Source organism: Macrobrachium rosenbergii, chromosome 10, assembly GCF_040412425.1.
Source record: "Macrobrachium rosenbergii isolate ZJJX-2024 chromosome 10, ASM4041242v1, whole genome shotgun sequence".
In the NCBI taxonomy this organism is placed as follows: domain Eukaryota; kingdom Metazoa; phylum Arthropoda; class Malacostraca; order Decapoda; family Palaemonidae; genus Macrobrachium; species Macrobrachium rosenbergii.
In genome coordinates, this window is record NC_089750.1 from 68,067,207 (window position 1) to 68,081,397 (window position 14,191).

General features: G+C 34.5%; 1 protein-coding gene across 1 annotated transcript in view; it reads right to left on the reverse strand.

Moving 5' to 3' along the window:
- chp (chaoptin) overlaps positions 1-14,191 on the reverse strand; it is an 86,107-nt gene that overhangs the window by 6,559 nt on the left and 65,357 nt on the right. The window contains exons 6-11 of the mRNA XM_067110619.1: positions 11,967-13,994; positions 9,112-9,290; positions 8,600-8,783; positions 7,231-7,356; positions 6,576-6,686; positions 4,542-4,633 (exon numbers count right to left, since the gene is read on the reverse strand). Of these exons, the coding sequence (XP_066966720.1) occupies positions 4,542-4,633; positions 6,576-6,686; positions 7,231-7,356; positions 8,600-8,783; positions 9,112-9,290; positions 11,967-13,994 (2,720 nt within the window). The remainder of the gene's footprint in view (positions 1-4,541; positions 4,634-6,575; positions 6,687-7,230; positions 7,357-8,599; positions 8,784-9,111; positions 9,291-11,966; positions 13,995-14,191) is intronic.

The following is a 14,191-nucleotide window of genomic DNA, read 5'->3' on the forward strand; positions in this document are numbered from 1 at the left end:
AAGGAAGACCGTACATCCTCAGGATCACTCCGACGCTTTGAAGTGTATTATCAACAACTTCCTTCCTTTGTGAGGCACAGACATCGAACAAAATAAAAAGAACAAAAGAAACGTGTTATCCGAAAAAAAAAAAGGTTGACTGAAACAAACAACCGTTCACAAACGGAAGTAGAAACGCAACGCTTACAGCTCAAGTAACGGTTCTGCGTCCGGGAATAGACGTTTTAAAGGCCTCTGCGTTCTATATGTTTGCTATGCCATCAGAAATCCATTTTGCGAGATTGAAATTAATCGTGATGGATGGACTGCATTGTCGAAGATTAATGGAATTGTTAATCTTTATTTACCTCATTGCAGACTCCATTCCTCGCTCCCACTCTTCCCCCCTCCCTCTCTCTCCTAAAGTATAGGCATTTACCTCATTGCAGACTCCCTTCCTCACTTCCACTCTCCCTCCCTTTTCTCTCTCTCTCTCCCTCTCTGTTTCTCTCTCTCTCTCTCTCTCCTAACGTATACGCATTTACCTCATTGCAGACTGCCTTCCTCACTCCCACTCTCCCTCCCCTTTCTCTCTCTCTTTCTTCCTCTTTCTGTTTCTCTCTCTCCTGAAGTATGTGCATTCACCTCATTGCAGACTCACTTCTTCACTCCGACTCTCCCTCCCCTTTCTCTCTCCCCCTTTCTGTTTCTCTCTCTCTCTCTCTCCTAAAGTACAGGCATTTACCTCATTGCAGACTCCCTTCCTCACTCCCACTCTCCCTCCCCTTTCTCTCTCTCTCTCTCTCCTTCTTTCTGTTTCTCTCTCTCTCTCTCTCCTAAAGTATAGGCATTTACCTCATTGCAGACTCCCTTCCTCACTCCCACTCTCCCTCCCTTTTCTCTCTCTCTCCCCCTCTCTCTGTTTCTCTCTCTCTCTCTTTCTCCTTCTTTCTGTTTCTCTCTCTCTCTCTCCTAAAGTACAGGCATTTACCTCATTGCAGACTCCCTTCCTCACTCCCACTCTCCCTCCCTTTTCTCTCTCTCTCCCCCTCTCTCTGTTTCTCTCTCTCTCTCCCCCTTTCTGTTTCTCTCTCTCTCTCTCTCTCTCTCCTAAAGTACAGGCATTTACCTCATTGCAGACTCCCTTCCTCACTCCCACTCTCCCTCCCCTTTCTCTCTCTCTTTCTTCCTCTTTCTGTTTCTCTCTCTCTCCTGAAGTATGTGCATTCACCTCATTGCAGACTCCCTTCTTCACTCCGACTCTCCCTCCCCTTTCTCTCTCCCCCTTTCTGTTTCTCTCTCTCTCTCTCCTAAAGTACAGGCATTTACCTCATTGCAGACTCCCTTCCTCACTCCCACTCTCCCTCCCCTTTCTCTCTCTCTCCCCCTTCTCTATGTTTCCTCTTTCTCTCTCCCCCTTTCTATGTTTCTCTCTCTGTCTCTCCTGATGCATAAGCATTCATCTTTGGCCCTTTCCATAAGCTCACTTAGCGTCTTCATTAATAATACAGTTAGTACCTTCGTTTACTTAATCGTTTTTATTTGATAATTTTTTTCATTCTATTTGTTAAACTATCTATCATTTTGATGCCGATAATCTTCATTGTTCTCTTGATATTTTTCTAATGTCACCCTTTCGTTAATAATACGGTAGTGCCCTTATGTCATTATTCGCTTTATTTGTTTATTTATTTTTTTTTTGGATTACCTTTGTTAGACTGTCTACTATTGTCGCAACCGATAATCTTTATTGTTCTCTTGATATCTTTCTAATGTTACTTTTTTGCCACAGGAATTATAATAATAGATTTCTGTATATCCTCTGCTTCTGGGCAATTACATGAACTTCACTCACACTCTGTCCCTCTCGCTGTCTCCTTTTGGTCTACTGGTTAGACTGATATACTTGTCGTGTTATAATGTCTAATGATTCCTCACTGTGATGATTCAACTATGAATTGGGAAGATTTTCTGTTTCCTGTTTTATGTTGGTTTTTTTAATTCCTCTAAATTTCTTTTTACTTCTCTCTAAATTTTTTTTATTCCTCTAAATTTTTTTGTTCCTCTAAATTTTTTTATTTCTCTGATTTTTTTTATTCCTATAAATTTTTTTTATTTCTCTAAATTTTTTTCTTCCTCTAAATTTTTTCATTCCACTCTAAATTTTTTTATTCCTCTAAATTTTTGATTCCTCTAATTTTTTTCATTCCTCTAATTTTTTTTATTCCTCTAAATTTTTTTTTCATTCGTCTAAATTTTTTTATTCCACTCTAAATTTTTTTATTCCTCTAAATTTTTTATTCCTCTAATTTTTTTTCATTCCTCTAATTTTTTTAAGGAGTTAATAAAATAAAAACAGCTAAAAAATGAATCTGAACTGGTATGGAGAATCTCAGCTGAATTCATAATGGTTTATGGTACAACGTTTGGTTAAAGTTATGTCTAATCAGTTACGAAATATAAAAGTAAATCTGGTAAATCATATTCAAATGCTAAATCCCATGAAGTTATTTCATTCAACAATTTTTATAATCTATTTCGATTGGCTTTCACAACTGAAAGTAAATTATTTTGAGTTACTATCACAACTCAAAATGAATTTATTTTGAGGTGTTATCACAACTCAAAATAAATGATTCTGAGTTGTTATCACAACTCAAAATAAATGTACTTTGAGATGCTATCACAACTCAAAACAGATTTATCTAGTGATGATATCACAACTAAAAATAATTTATTTTGAGTTGCTATCACGACTCAGAATAATTATTTTGAGTTGCTATCACAACTCGAAGTAAATTATTTTGAGTTGCTGTCAAAACTCAAAATAATTTATTTTGAGTTGCTATCACAACTCACAATAAATGTATTTTGAGATGCTATCACAACTCAAAACAGATTCATCTTGAGATATCACAACTCAAAATAATTTAATTTGAGTTGCTATCACAATTCAAAATAAATTATTTTGAGTTGCTACCACGTCTCAAAATAAATTATCATAATTGCAGAATGAATGTAGCTTTACGGGATTTAGAATCTGAATATAATTGATCAGATTTACTGTTACATTTCGTTACAGATTAGATATAACTGTAACAACCATACAATTGTACCCAAAAATTATTTTGAATTTAGTTGCCACCTTCCAGACCAATTCAGATTCGTTATTTGTTCGTTGTGTTTACTTTATTGTATTCTTTATCGGGCATTCTCATATACCTGAGATCATCAGTCATTTACTTGTGTGAGATAATTCTTACTGGTGAACATCACATAGAGAAACTGGAGATGATAGCAGCAGCTATCGTATTTTGTAAATTGTTCATCAATAAAAATGTTGACAGGAACACAAATTTCATTTAATGGGTCTTTTCATCATCATCATCATAATAATAATAATAATAATAATAATAATAATAATAATAATCTGTTATCTCTGTTTTCTCTTCATCGAGCTCACATTTTTTAAAGACTTCTCTACAGTAAAAATTAGAACTAAATTCGTAACTCTTACTATTTTTGAGAAAGGGAGGGACCAAGATTTGTCAGGAGATACATTCATTGCAACGGGAATATATATATATTTTTTGTAGACTTTTTCTTAATTAGTTTCTGGTTACTTTACTTCATCACATAATAGCGATAATTATGTATGCATATATATATATATATATATATATATATATATATATACATACACACTATATATATGTATATATACATATATATACATACATACATATAAATACACATATATATATACACATATATACATTCAAACATACATATACATACTACACATTTTCGAAACACGTACACGAACCATCCAAATAGCGATCAGATATTTTATTAACCTCATCAACTACACGAGCGCTTTGCACTTTCTTACATTAGGGTTCGGGAGACATCTCAATTCAAAATTCAAATTCAAAATCTACATGGCCTAAGTGATGGTGAATCGCAAATGCATTATTTCTTTTTTATATATTCATACTAAATCAACTCACTTTACTAATTCAAAATCAACAAGTCTACATGGCCTAAGTGATGTTGAGTCGAGCATGCATTATTTCTTTTTAGTTTTCTGTAGAAGAAAACTATTGTGCCGGCTTTGTCTGTCCATCTGCACTTTTTCTGTCCGCCCTCAGATCTTAAAAACTACTGAGGCTAGAGGGCTGCAAACTGGTAAGTTGATCATCCACCCTCCAATCATCAACAATACCAAATTGCGGCACTCTAGCCTCAGTAGTTTTTCTTTTATTTAAGGTTAAATGTAGCCATAACCGCACTTCTGGCACCGTTATAGGTGTCAACTACACAGGCCACCATTGGCCCGTGGCTGAAAGTTTCATGGGACGCGGCTGATAGTTTCCTACTGTACGCTGTACAGAAAACTCGACTGCGCCGAAGAAACTTCGGCGCATTTTTTACTTGCTTAGTTATTCATACTAAATCAACTCACTTTACTAATTAAAAATCAACAAATCTACATTGCCTAAGTGATGTTGAATCGAACATGCATTAATTTCCTTTTACTTATTCATACTAAATCAACTTACTTTACTCTTCCTAAATTCTTGAAGACGTCTCTCGGGACCTCCTCCATCTTAGTCCTGTAGAACGTCAGCTGTAGTTCTCTTGATCTCAGCTCCTGCGCGTTGATGAACACATTAATCATAATTAAGCGAAGACACGAAGAACATATTACGGTAATTAACTCAGCATTAAAATCTGCTCTAATATTCTTCACATTTGATAAATGGAAAACGATACAGTTCATGGTTAACATGTTTGGGAGTAAATAGAAAAATGTTTTGAATAGGAAAACATAATGGAATATAGAATGGAATATAGAATTTAGGCCAAAGGCCAGGCACTGGGACCTAAGACGTCATTCAACACTGAAAGGGAAATTGAGAGTAGAAAGGTTTGAAAGGTGTAACGGGAGGAAAACCTCAGTTGCACTATGAAACAGTTTTTAGGGTGAACAGCAAGATGGGCGGGGGAAACATAATGTTTCCCCCTTTACTGGTAAGTTACCCTTAATATTTGCAACGTAGAAAATATATATGAGCAAGTTCTAACTTTCTCAGAGATGGAAACACATAATGCAATAGAGGTCATTTAACTATTCAATAACAAGACCAATGTAAATGATTTAGAAATGAGAACATATATACATTAGAAGACATTTAACCATAAAAACCTTATATCCTTCCATCAGAGAGAGATGAAAAGAAGGTTTTAGTTACTACAGGACAAGTCTAACTGGTGGCTGTTAGCTATTCATCGTTTGTCAGAGCTTCTGTACACAGAAGGGACATATTTTACATTTTTAGACTTATACTTTTGATTGCGTGTTAAATTTCGTATACCATCACGGTATATTTCATAAAACTAATACACACAGTCAATATACTAAACCAAGTAAACTTCCAGAGGACACAAGCTTATCTCAGGCTTGACTTTAAGAAATTTATCTGTCAAGGTCAGCACTGGGCACTTTCGGACACTCACCGCATAAAACAGCGGAGAGGAGTTGGAGTGACTGGAAAGTAAGGTAAAAGAGATCCAGAAAATAAAGATGAAGTAAAAGGATCTAAAAGTGGAGCTTGGAGGAAATCCCACAGCTGCACTAAGAAGTAGTGGTTAGAGAGGCTGGAAAGCAAGATTTGAAGAAAGGAAGCTGGAATGGAGGTAAAGTAAAAGGCTAAAAAGTGGGTGGAGCTAGGGGCCAAAGGGAAGTTACAAACGCCCTTTAGTAATGACTACAGTGCACCACGTGAGGTGTACTGACGGCACTAACCCTCTACTGGAAAGGTTATCTTAGGTAGCAAGAACAAATACGGATTTAAACCTCCCATTATCATTCGAAAATCTTCTACTCATAGAAAGGTCCTTCCATCTGCCAGTGCTGTTCAGATATTGGAATATGGATGATTCTGGGTGTTTGCATTCAACATATATGAAATAAAACATTGTACATTAATATAATAAAAAGGCCCCCGTAGGAAGGTAGTGCCGTCAGTGCACCTCATGCGGTGCACTGTAGGCATTACTTAAGGTTCTTTGCAGCGTCCCTTCGGCCCCTAGCTGCAACCCCTTTCGTTCCTTTCACTTTACCTCCTGTCATTTTCTCTTTCTTCCATCTTACTTTCCATCCTCTCCTAATAACTGATTCATAGTGCAATTGCGAGGTTTTCCTCCTGTTACACCTTTCATAACCTCTTACTGTCAATTTCCGTTTCATCGCTGAACGACCTCATAGGTCCCAACGCCTGGCCTTTGGGCTAAATTCTATATTCAATTCAAAACTAACAATAAAGAAACAAAGTTGGACGAAAGATTCAAGCTGAATCCATTGCTGAGCTCGAGCTGGCAAATGGACTTGGTTAATGCAGTCCCATTAAGCACAAAAGAGGTAGCAATTTCGTTTATGTAAAACAGGGAATACTGTTTTCTTTCTCAGTGGAGATTTAACCAGTGGCCAAGGACATTGTTCTGTAATATCCTCAAAACTGCTGGTGAAGTTCTGACGTCCTTTCTTTTTCTTATTTCCTTTGTAACTTGGAATTTTATATTGTAAGACCCACCTGCAAGGCGTTTGGAGAAATCTTGCGCATGCGTGGTCCCATCAGAGTTATGTTGGAGAGTCGGTAGGGTAACTCGTAATTCATCAGTTCTTTATTTAACGTTCCGTCCACCTGTGAACAAAGGGAAAGGTTATTGTAATAACTCATGATTCTGATACACAAACACACACACACACACACATATATATATATATGTATATATATATATATATATATATATATATATATATACACATATATATATATATATATATATATATATATATATATATATATATTTATATTCACAGAATAACAGTCGAAGATAATATCAAGCAGGTGAAGGATAAAGCAAAAGAAAATAGTTATTTAATAACAAATACAACAGCATTCAGACAATTATATACATAGGAATTATATATTATATACACATGTATATAGAATATATATATATATATATATATATATATATATATATATATATATATATATATAAATGTACACATATATATATGTATATTATATATATATATATATATATATATATATATATATATATATATATAGAGAGAGAGAGAGAGAGAGAGAGAGAGAGAGAGAGAGAGAGAGAGAGAGAATTATTTCAAACGAAGGAAAAATAAACACCGGAAATAATTTAAGAGAGACAGACACCCACCTCCAAATTCAACTCCTGTAGTGACGGGACGTAGTGGAGTGCCCGGGCCAGGTTGAACTTGGGCATCTGGGGATGGGTCGTCATGTAGAGACGTCGGAGGGAAGTTAGAGGAGTGAAACAGCCGCCCTGAGGATAAATAATAGTAAGATTATTGTCCCGAGACACTTCTGCATTGCCTGTGTTATGTATGAATATATGTGCAGACAAAACATTATATATATATATATATATATATATATATATATATATATATATATATACATATATATATATATATATATATATATATATATATATATATATATATATATATATATATATATATATATACTGTATATTTCTGACTCATATCAGGATCAGAACCCAGGTCAGAAATTTGTTTCTATTCCACACGTGATTGTGTGTTGATTATTTGTGTGTGTGTGTATATATATATATATATATATATATATATATATATATATATATATATATATATATATACATATACATACATATATATATATATATATATATATATACACATACATACATATATATATACATATATATATAAATATATATATATATATATATATATATATATATATATATATATATATATATATATATATAAGTGACAGAAATTTGTTTCTGTGTTCATTATTTCCATATATATATATATACATTATATATATATATATATATATATATATATATATATATATATATATATATATATATATATATATATATACACTCGTATACTGTATATATATGTATGTTTAATTTTATATTTATATAAAGTGAACGAAATATGGATACGCAACAAATTATGCAACTACATTTCTTATTAATATGATTCAGTAAGCATGTTTATATACAAGAGTTATTAGATTCATCACTTCAGAAGTCCATAAATGCATTATACCGGAATTTATGGCACAGAGACTCATAATGGACCAGTTTCTTAAAACAATGGCAGTACCGATTTGCGAATCATGATAATGAGGCTACAAAGCCTGGCACTGGGGCACATCAGCCAATCAGCTCTCAAGACAGTGAAGAGGGGAAGCTAGAGTGGTTGGACAGCAAAATTAAGAGATCCAGAAAATGAAGGATATAAAGTTCAAGGATATAAAGGCGTAACTAGCAGAAAATCCAATAATTGCACAAAGAAGTAATAGTCAGAGAGGTTGGACAGCAAGACTGAAGAAAGGAAGCAGAAATGGAGTTAAGGTGAAAAGCTAAAAAGTGGGTGCAACCAAGGGCCGAGGGGACGCAGCGAACAGCCTTTAGTAATGTCCACAGTGCACCAGGTGAGGTATGCTGATGGCACTGCCCCTCCAGCAAGAACAACAGGAGTACTGCCCTGGGGTTGAATCCTTACCTCAAACACTTGCAAGGGAAAATCTCTGATGTCCAGGACTTCGAGACGCTCGAGGCCAGTGAAGGATGTGTTCGTTAGGGATCGGATAGGATTCTTCTGCATGTAAAGTTCTCGGAGTCTGGGTATCATCTGCCAGGCGTTGTTGGCAGGCACTGGAAGCTCGTTGTAGGATATGTCCAGCACCCTGCGACAAAAAAAAAAAAAAAAAAAAAAATTGAATCCTAGAGGTAATTATTTAAAACAAAAAAGTTCGGGTAAGAACCGTCGATGGGGAAACATTTGTGAATATCTCTACGAAATATAATGAAGGGATAATGACTCGATATGTACTTATCGTTAAACCAAAATACATTTTGGCTTGAGCAGGAAAGTGTTTTAGTCACTGGTGAGGAAAAATGAGTAGGAAAATGTATACCAATTAGGAAAAACCACTGATGGCAAAAAAAAAAAAAAACAATTTTGAAGACCAAGCTTTCACTTATTTTTCATGGCTCTTTCATTTTAAACCGTACCTTATAGACGAAAAGTTTGCCATGGTAACCGAAGGTAGGAAAGAGAGGATATTATGGGAGACGTTGAGATGCATCAGGCGCGGCAGATCGAAATCGGGAATAGAACTAAGAGTGGTGTTTGCCACGCTGAGGTTCATCAGAGAATCTTGCAGTCCGTCAAATGTGAAGCCCTCAATATCCTGAGAAGGGAGATGCGAAATTGTAAGAGGAAGGCAACCAACAAGCGGGTTTTGGATGTGAGAAAACCGTATCGCAGTCTTGTAAACGAGATTCTTTGAATAAAATAGTAAACATGGTAACGAGGTTCTTTGAATAAAATAGTAAACATGGTAATGAGGTTCTTTGAATAAAATAGTAAACATGGTAACGAGGTTCTTTGAATAAAATAGTAAACATGGTAACGAGGTTCTTTGAATAAAATAGTAAACATGGTAATGAGGTTCTTTGAATAAAATAGTAAACATGATAATGAGGTTCTTTGAATGAAATAGTAAACATGGTAATGAGATTCTCTGAATAAAATAGTAAACTTGATAATGAGATTCTTTGAATGAAATAGTAAACTTGATAATGAGATTCTTTGATTAAAATAGTAAACATGATAATGGGATTCTTTGAATGAAATAGTAAACATGGTAATGCGATTCTTTGAATAAAATAGTAAACATGATCATTAGATTCTTTGAATGAAATAGTAAACATGATAATGAGATTCTTTGAATAAAATAGTAAACATGATAATGAGATTCTTTGAATAAAATAGTAAACATGATAATGAGATTCTTTGAATGAAATAGTAAGCTTGATAATGAGATTCTTTGATTAAAATAGTAAACATGATAATGGGATTCTTTGAATGAAATAGTAAACATGGTAATGCGATTCTTTGAATAAAATAGTAAACATGATCATTAGATTCTTTGAATGAAATAGTAAACATGATAATGAGATTCTTTGAATAAAATAGTAAACATGATAATGAGATTCTTTGAATAAAATAGTAAACATGATAATGAGATTCTTTGAATGAAATAGTAAACTTGATAATGAGATTCTTTGATTAAAATAGTAAACATGATAATGAGATTCTTTGAATAAAATAGTAAACATGATAAAGAGATTCTTTGAATAAAATAGTAAACATGATAATGAGATTCTTTGATTAAAATAGTAAACATGATAATGGGATTCTTTGAATGAAATAGTAAACATGGTAATGCGATTCTTTGAATAAAATAGTAAACATGATCATTAGATTCTTTGAATGAAATAGTAAACATGATAATGAGATTCTTTGAATAAAATAGTAAACATGATAATGAGATTAAAAAAAATAGTAAACATGATAATGAGATTCCTTGAATAAAATAGTAAACATGATAATGAGATTCTTTGAACAAAATAGTAAACACGATAATGAGATTCTTTGAATAAAATAGTAAACATGATAATGAGATTCTTTGAATAAAATAATAAACATGATAATGAGATTCTTTGAATAAAATAGTAAACATGATAATGAGATTCTTTGAATAAAATAGTAAACATGATGATGAGATTAAAAAAAATAGTAAACATGATAATGAGATTCTTTGAATAAAATAGTAAACATGATGATGAGATTAAAAAAAATAGTAAACATGATAATGAGATTCTTTGAATAAAATAGTAAACATAATAATGAGATTCTTTGAATAAAATAGTAAACATGATAATGAGATTCTTTGAATAAAATAGTAAACATGATGATGAGATTAAAAAAAATAGTAAACATGATAATGAGATTCTTTGAATAAAATAGTAAACATGATAATGAGATTCTTTGAATGAAATAGTAAACATTAATGAGATTCTTTGAATAAAATAGTAAACATGATAATGAGATTCTTTGAATAAAATAGTAAACATGATCATTAGATTCTTTGAATGAAATAGTAAACATGATAATGAGATTCTTTGAATAAAATAGTAAACATGATAATGAGATTCTTTGAATAAAATAGTGAACATGATAATGAGATTCTTTGAATAAAATAGTAAACATGATAATGAGATTCTTTGAATGAAATAGTAAACATATTAATGAGATTCTTTGAATGAAATAGTAAACATGATAATGAGATTCTTTGAATAAAATAGTAAACATGATAAAGAGATTCTTTGAATAAAATAGTAAACATGATAATGAGATTCTTTGAATAAAATAGTAAACATGATAATGAGATTCTTTGAATGAAATAGTAAACATGATAATGAGATTCTTTGAATGAAATAGTAAACATGATAATGAGATTCTTTGAATAAAATAGTAAACATGATAAAGAGATTCTTTGAATAAAATAGTAAACATGATAAAGAGATTCTTTGAATAAAATAGTAAACATGATAATGAGATTCTTTGAATGAAATAGTAAACATGATAATGAGATTCTTTGAATGAAATAGTAAACATGATAATGAGATTCTTTGAATAAAATAGTAAACATGATAATGAGATTCTTTGAATAAAATAGTAAACATGATAAAGAGATTCTTTGAATAAAATAGTAAACATGATAATGAGATTCTTTGAATAAAATAGTAAACATGATAAAGAGATTCTTTGAAAATAGTAAACATGATAATGAGATTCTTTGAATAAAATAGTAAACATGATAGTGAGATTCTTTGAATAAAATAGTAAACATGATAATGAGATTCTTTGAATGAAATAGTAAACATATTAATGAGATTCTTTGAATGAAACAGTAAACTTGATAACGAGATTCTCTGAATGAAATAGTAAACATGATAATGAGATTCTTTGAATAAAACAGTAAACATGATAATGAAACCAGGTGCAGTTTTTGGATTACCTTGATGGGGTTGTGTGAGACGTCTAAATTCACGAGGCGCCACGTGCCTTTGAACGCCCTCGTCTCAATGCTCTTGATGTGGTTGTGAGAAACATCCAAAGACACCAGGTTATCGAAGCGACCCAGCATGGAGTCGGTAAGCGAGGTAATTTCATTGTAGGCCAGGTCAATCTCCCTCAGCGAGTCAGATGCTCTCTGCAGGGCGCTGTCTGGGAACTTGGTCATGCGATTATGTCTCGCTCGGAAGATTTCCACAGGGGCGTTGCTGAAGAAGCCGTCGGGGATTCCACGCAGCTGATTGAAGGAAACGTCAAAATGACGCAGACGATTGTGGTTATCGAAGAGGGAAGATGGAAGGTCCACGATTTGGTTGTGGCGGAAGTTTACGAACTGGAGGCGGCGAGAATCACGGAAGGCCTCGTGATCGATCTCTTCAATGCGGTTGTGAGCGAAGTCCAGAAGCTGCAGTTGAGGGAAGTTTCCAAACACAGCTGAGCTGACATTTCGTAGATTGTTGGACTGGAACCAGAGGTGCACGATGGATGTTCGCACAGATTCGAAGTAATCACGTGATATCCAAGTGATATTGTTGTGACTGAAATCGATCATCTTGATGCTGGAGTACGAATTCCACATTGACCCATTCAATTTCAGGTATGGCATGCGGTTATGGCTAGCGTCGATGGTCAGTGTGGAAAGTGTGCCCACTTGGTCAAAGGCATCGAGATTAAGATTAGTCATTTCATTGAAAGACAGATCCAGATACCGCAACTTGGGCATGTTCTGGAAGGCCTCGTATTCCAGGTCCCTGATGTTATTGCCCTCTAGATCCAGGTGTTCCAGAGTGTCGAGATTTGAAAAACCAGATCTCTGAATTTTTGTGATCTGATTATCATCCAGGTACAGATATTTCAGGTTTTTATAATCGTGGAAAGTCTGGGGCTCAATCTTGCTGATTGAATTGAAGGAAAGCTGTATTGATTCCAGGTATGGATGGTATTGGCCCTGGAAATGGTTACGACTCAAAGAACTGATTTTATTATCTTGGAGGTTAAGGTTTCTGAGGGACCTCATGTACCGGAAACATTCACCTGAGACAGTCGTGAGATCGTTGTTGCTCAAATCTAGCTCTTTCATGTTAGTCAGGTACTGCATGGGTTGAGGAGGCAACTGAGACATAGAGAGGCCAGAACTGAGTCGGAGTTCTTCCAGTCCGCCCCCTATGTGAAGGAAAGCTTCATTATCAATGGAACTAATTCTGTTATTAGAAAGGTCAAGAATTTTCACCCCTGGGACGTGTTCAAAGGCATTACTCGAGATACCAGATATTCCATTTTTCATCAAATATAGTTTCTCAACAGCTGGACCAAACCCAGCGAAATCTTCCTTTGACAACGAGGTGTCTGGCAGTGTGCTTAGACCCAAGGTTCTGACATTTCTCATTTCTTTGAGTTTCTCCATAGGAATCGAGCCCATGTTGTCACCAAGGAGATTAAGATAGTGGAGGGTGTACCGGAAGCCATTGAATGACTTGCCTGGGTCAATCGACATCTTGTTGTTGCTGAGGGAAAGGGATCGCAGAGCGTCGAGCTTGTCGAAGGCCTTTTCAGGGATGTAAGACAAGTTGTTGTAGCTCAGATCGAGAGTCTGCAGGGATGACTCTAGGCCACGGAAGGCATTATCAGATATACTGTAAAGATCTGTGTCATGAAGGTACAACTCCTTGATCTTAGCATCTTTGAAGGCATCATCACTGATGTGTGTGAGGGGGTTACCTCTCAGGGAAGTTCTGTTGATGTTTCCGAAGTTCTGGAAGGCGTATGGTGGGAGGTTCTCAATCTGGTTGAAGTCGAGGACGAGTGTGTCCATGGAGAGAGTGCCAGTGTAGAGGACCTCGAGAGTGAGTGTGATGCGGTTTCTCGCCAGGTTCAGCGTCTGAAGGCCCTTCACCTCGGACATGGCCTCGAAGGGGATTTCAGAGAGGAGGTTGTTGCCCAAATTGATGTGGGCCAGGTGGTTAGATGAACCCTAGAAAGAGAGGAAAGGGTTAATGACTTGAAATGATCTGGTGTTAGACAGAAAAGTATCTCTACTTCCCAACTACATTGAGATTTCAGATTTCTATATATTCTTAATAAATAAACCGTGATAGTACATATATTTGACTTTATCACGGGGCTATTATCTGTGTAACAACTGAAAATAATATTATCATTATGAAACAC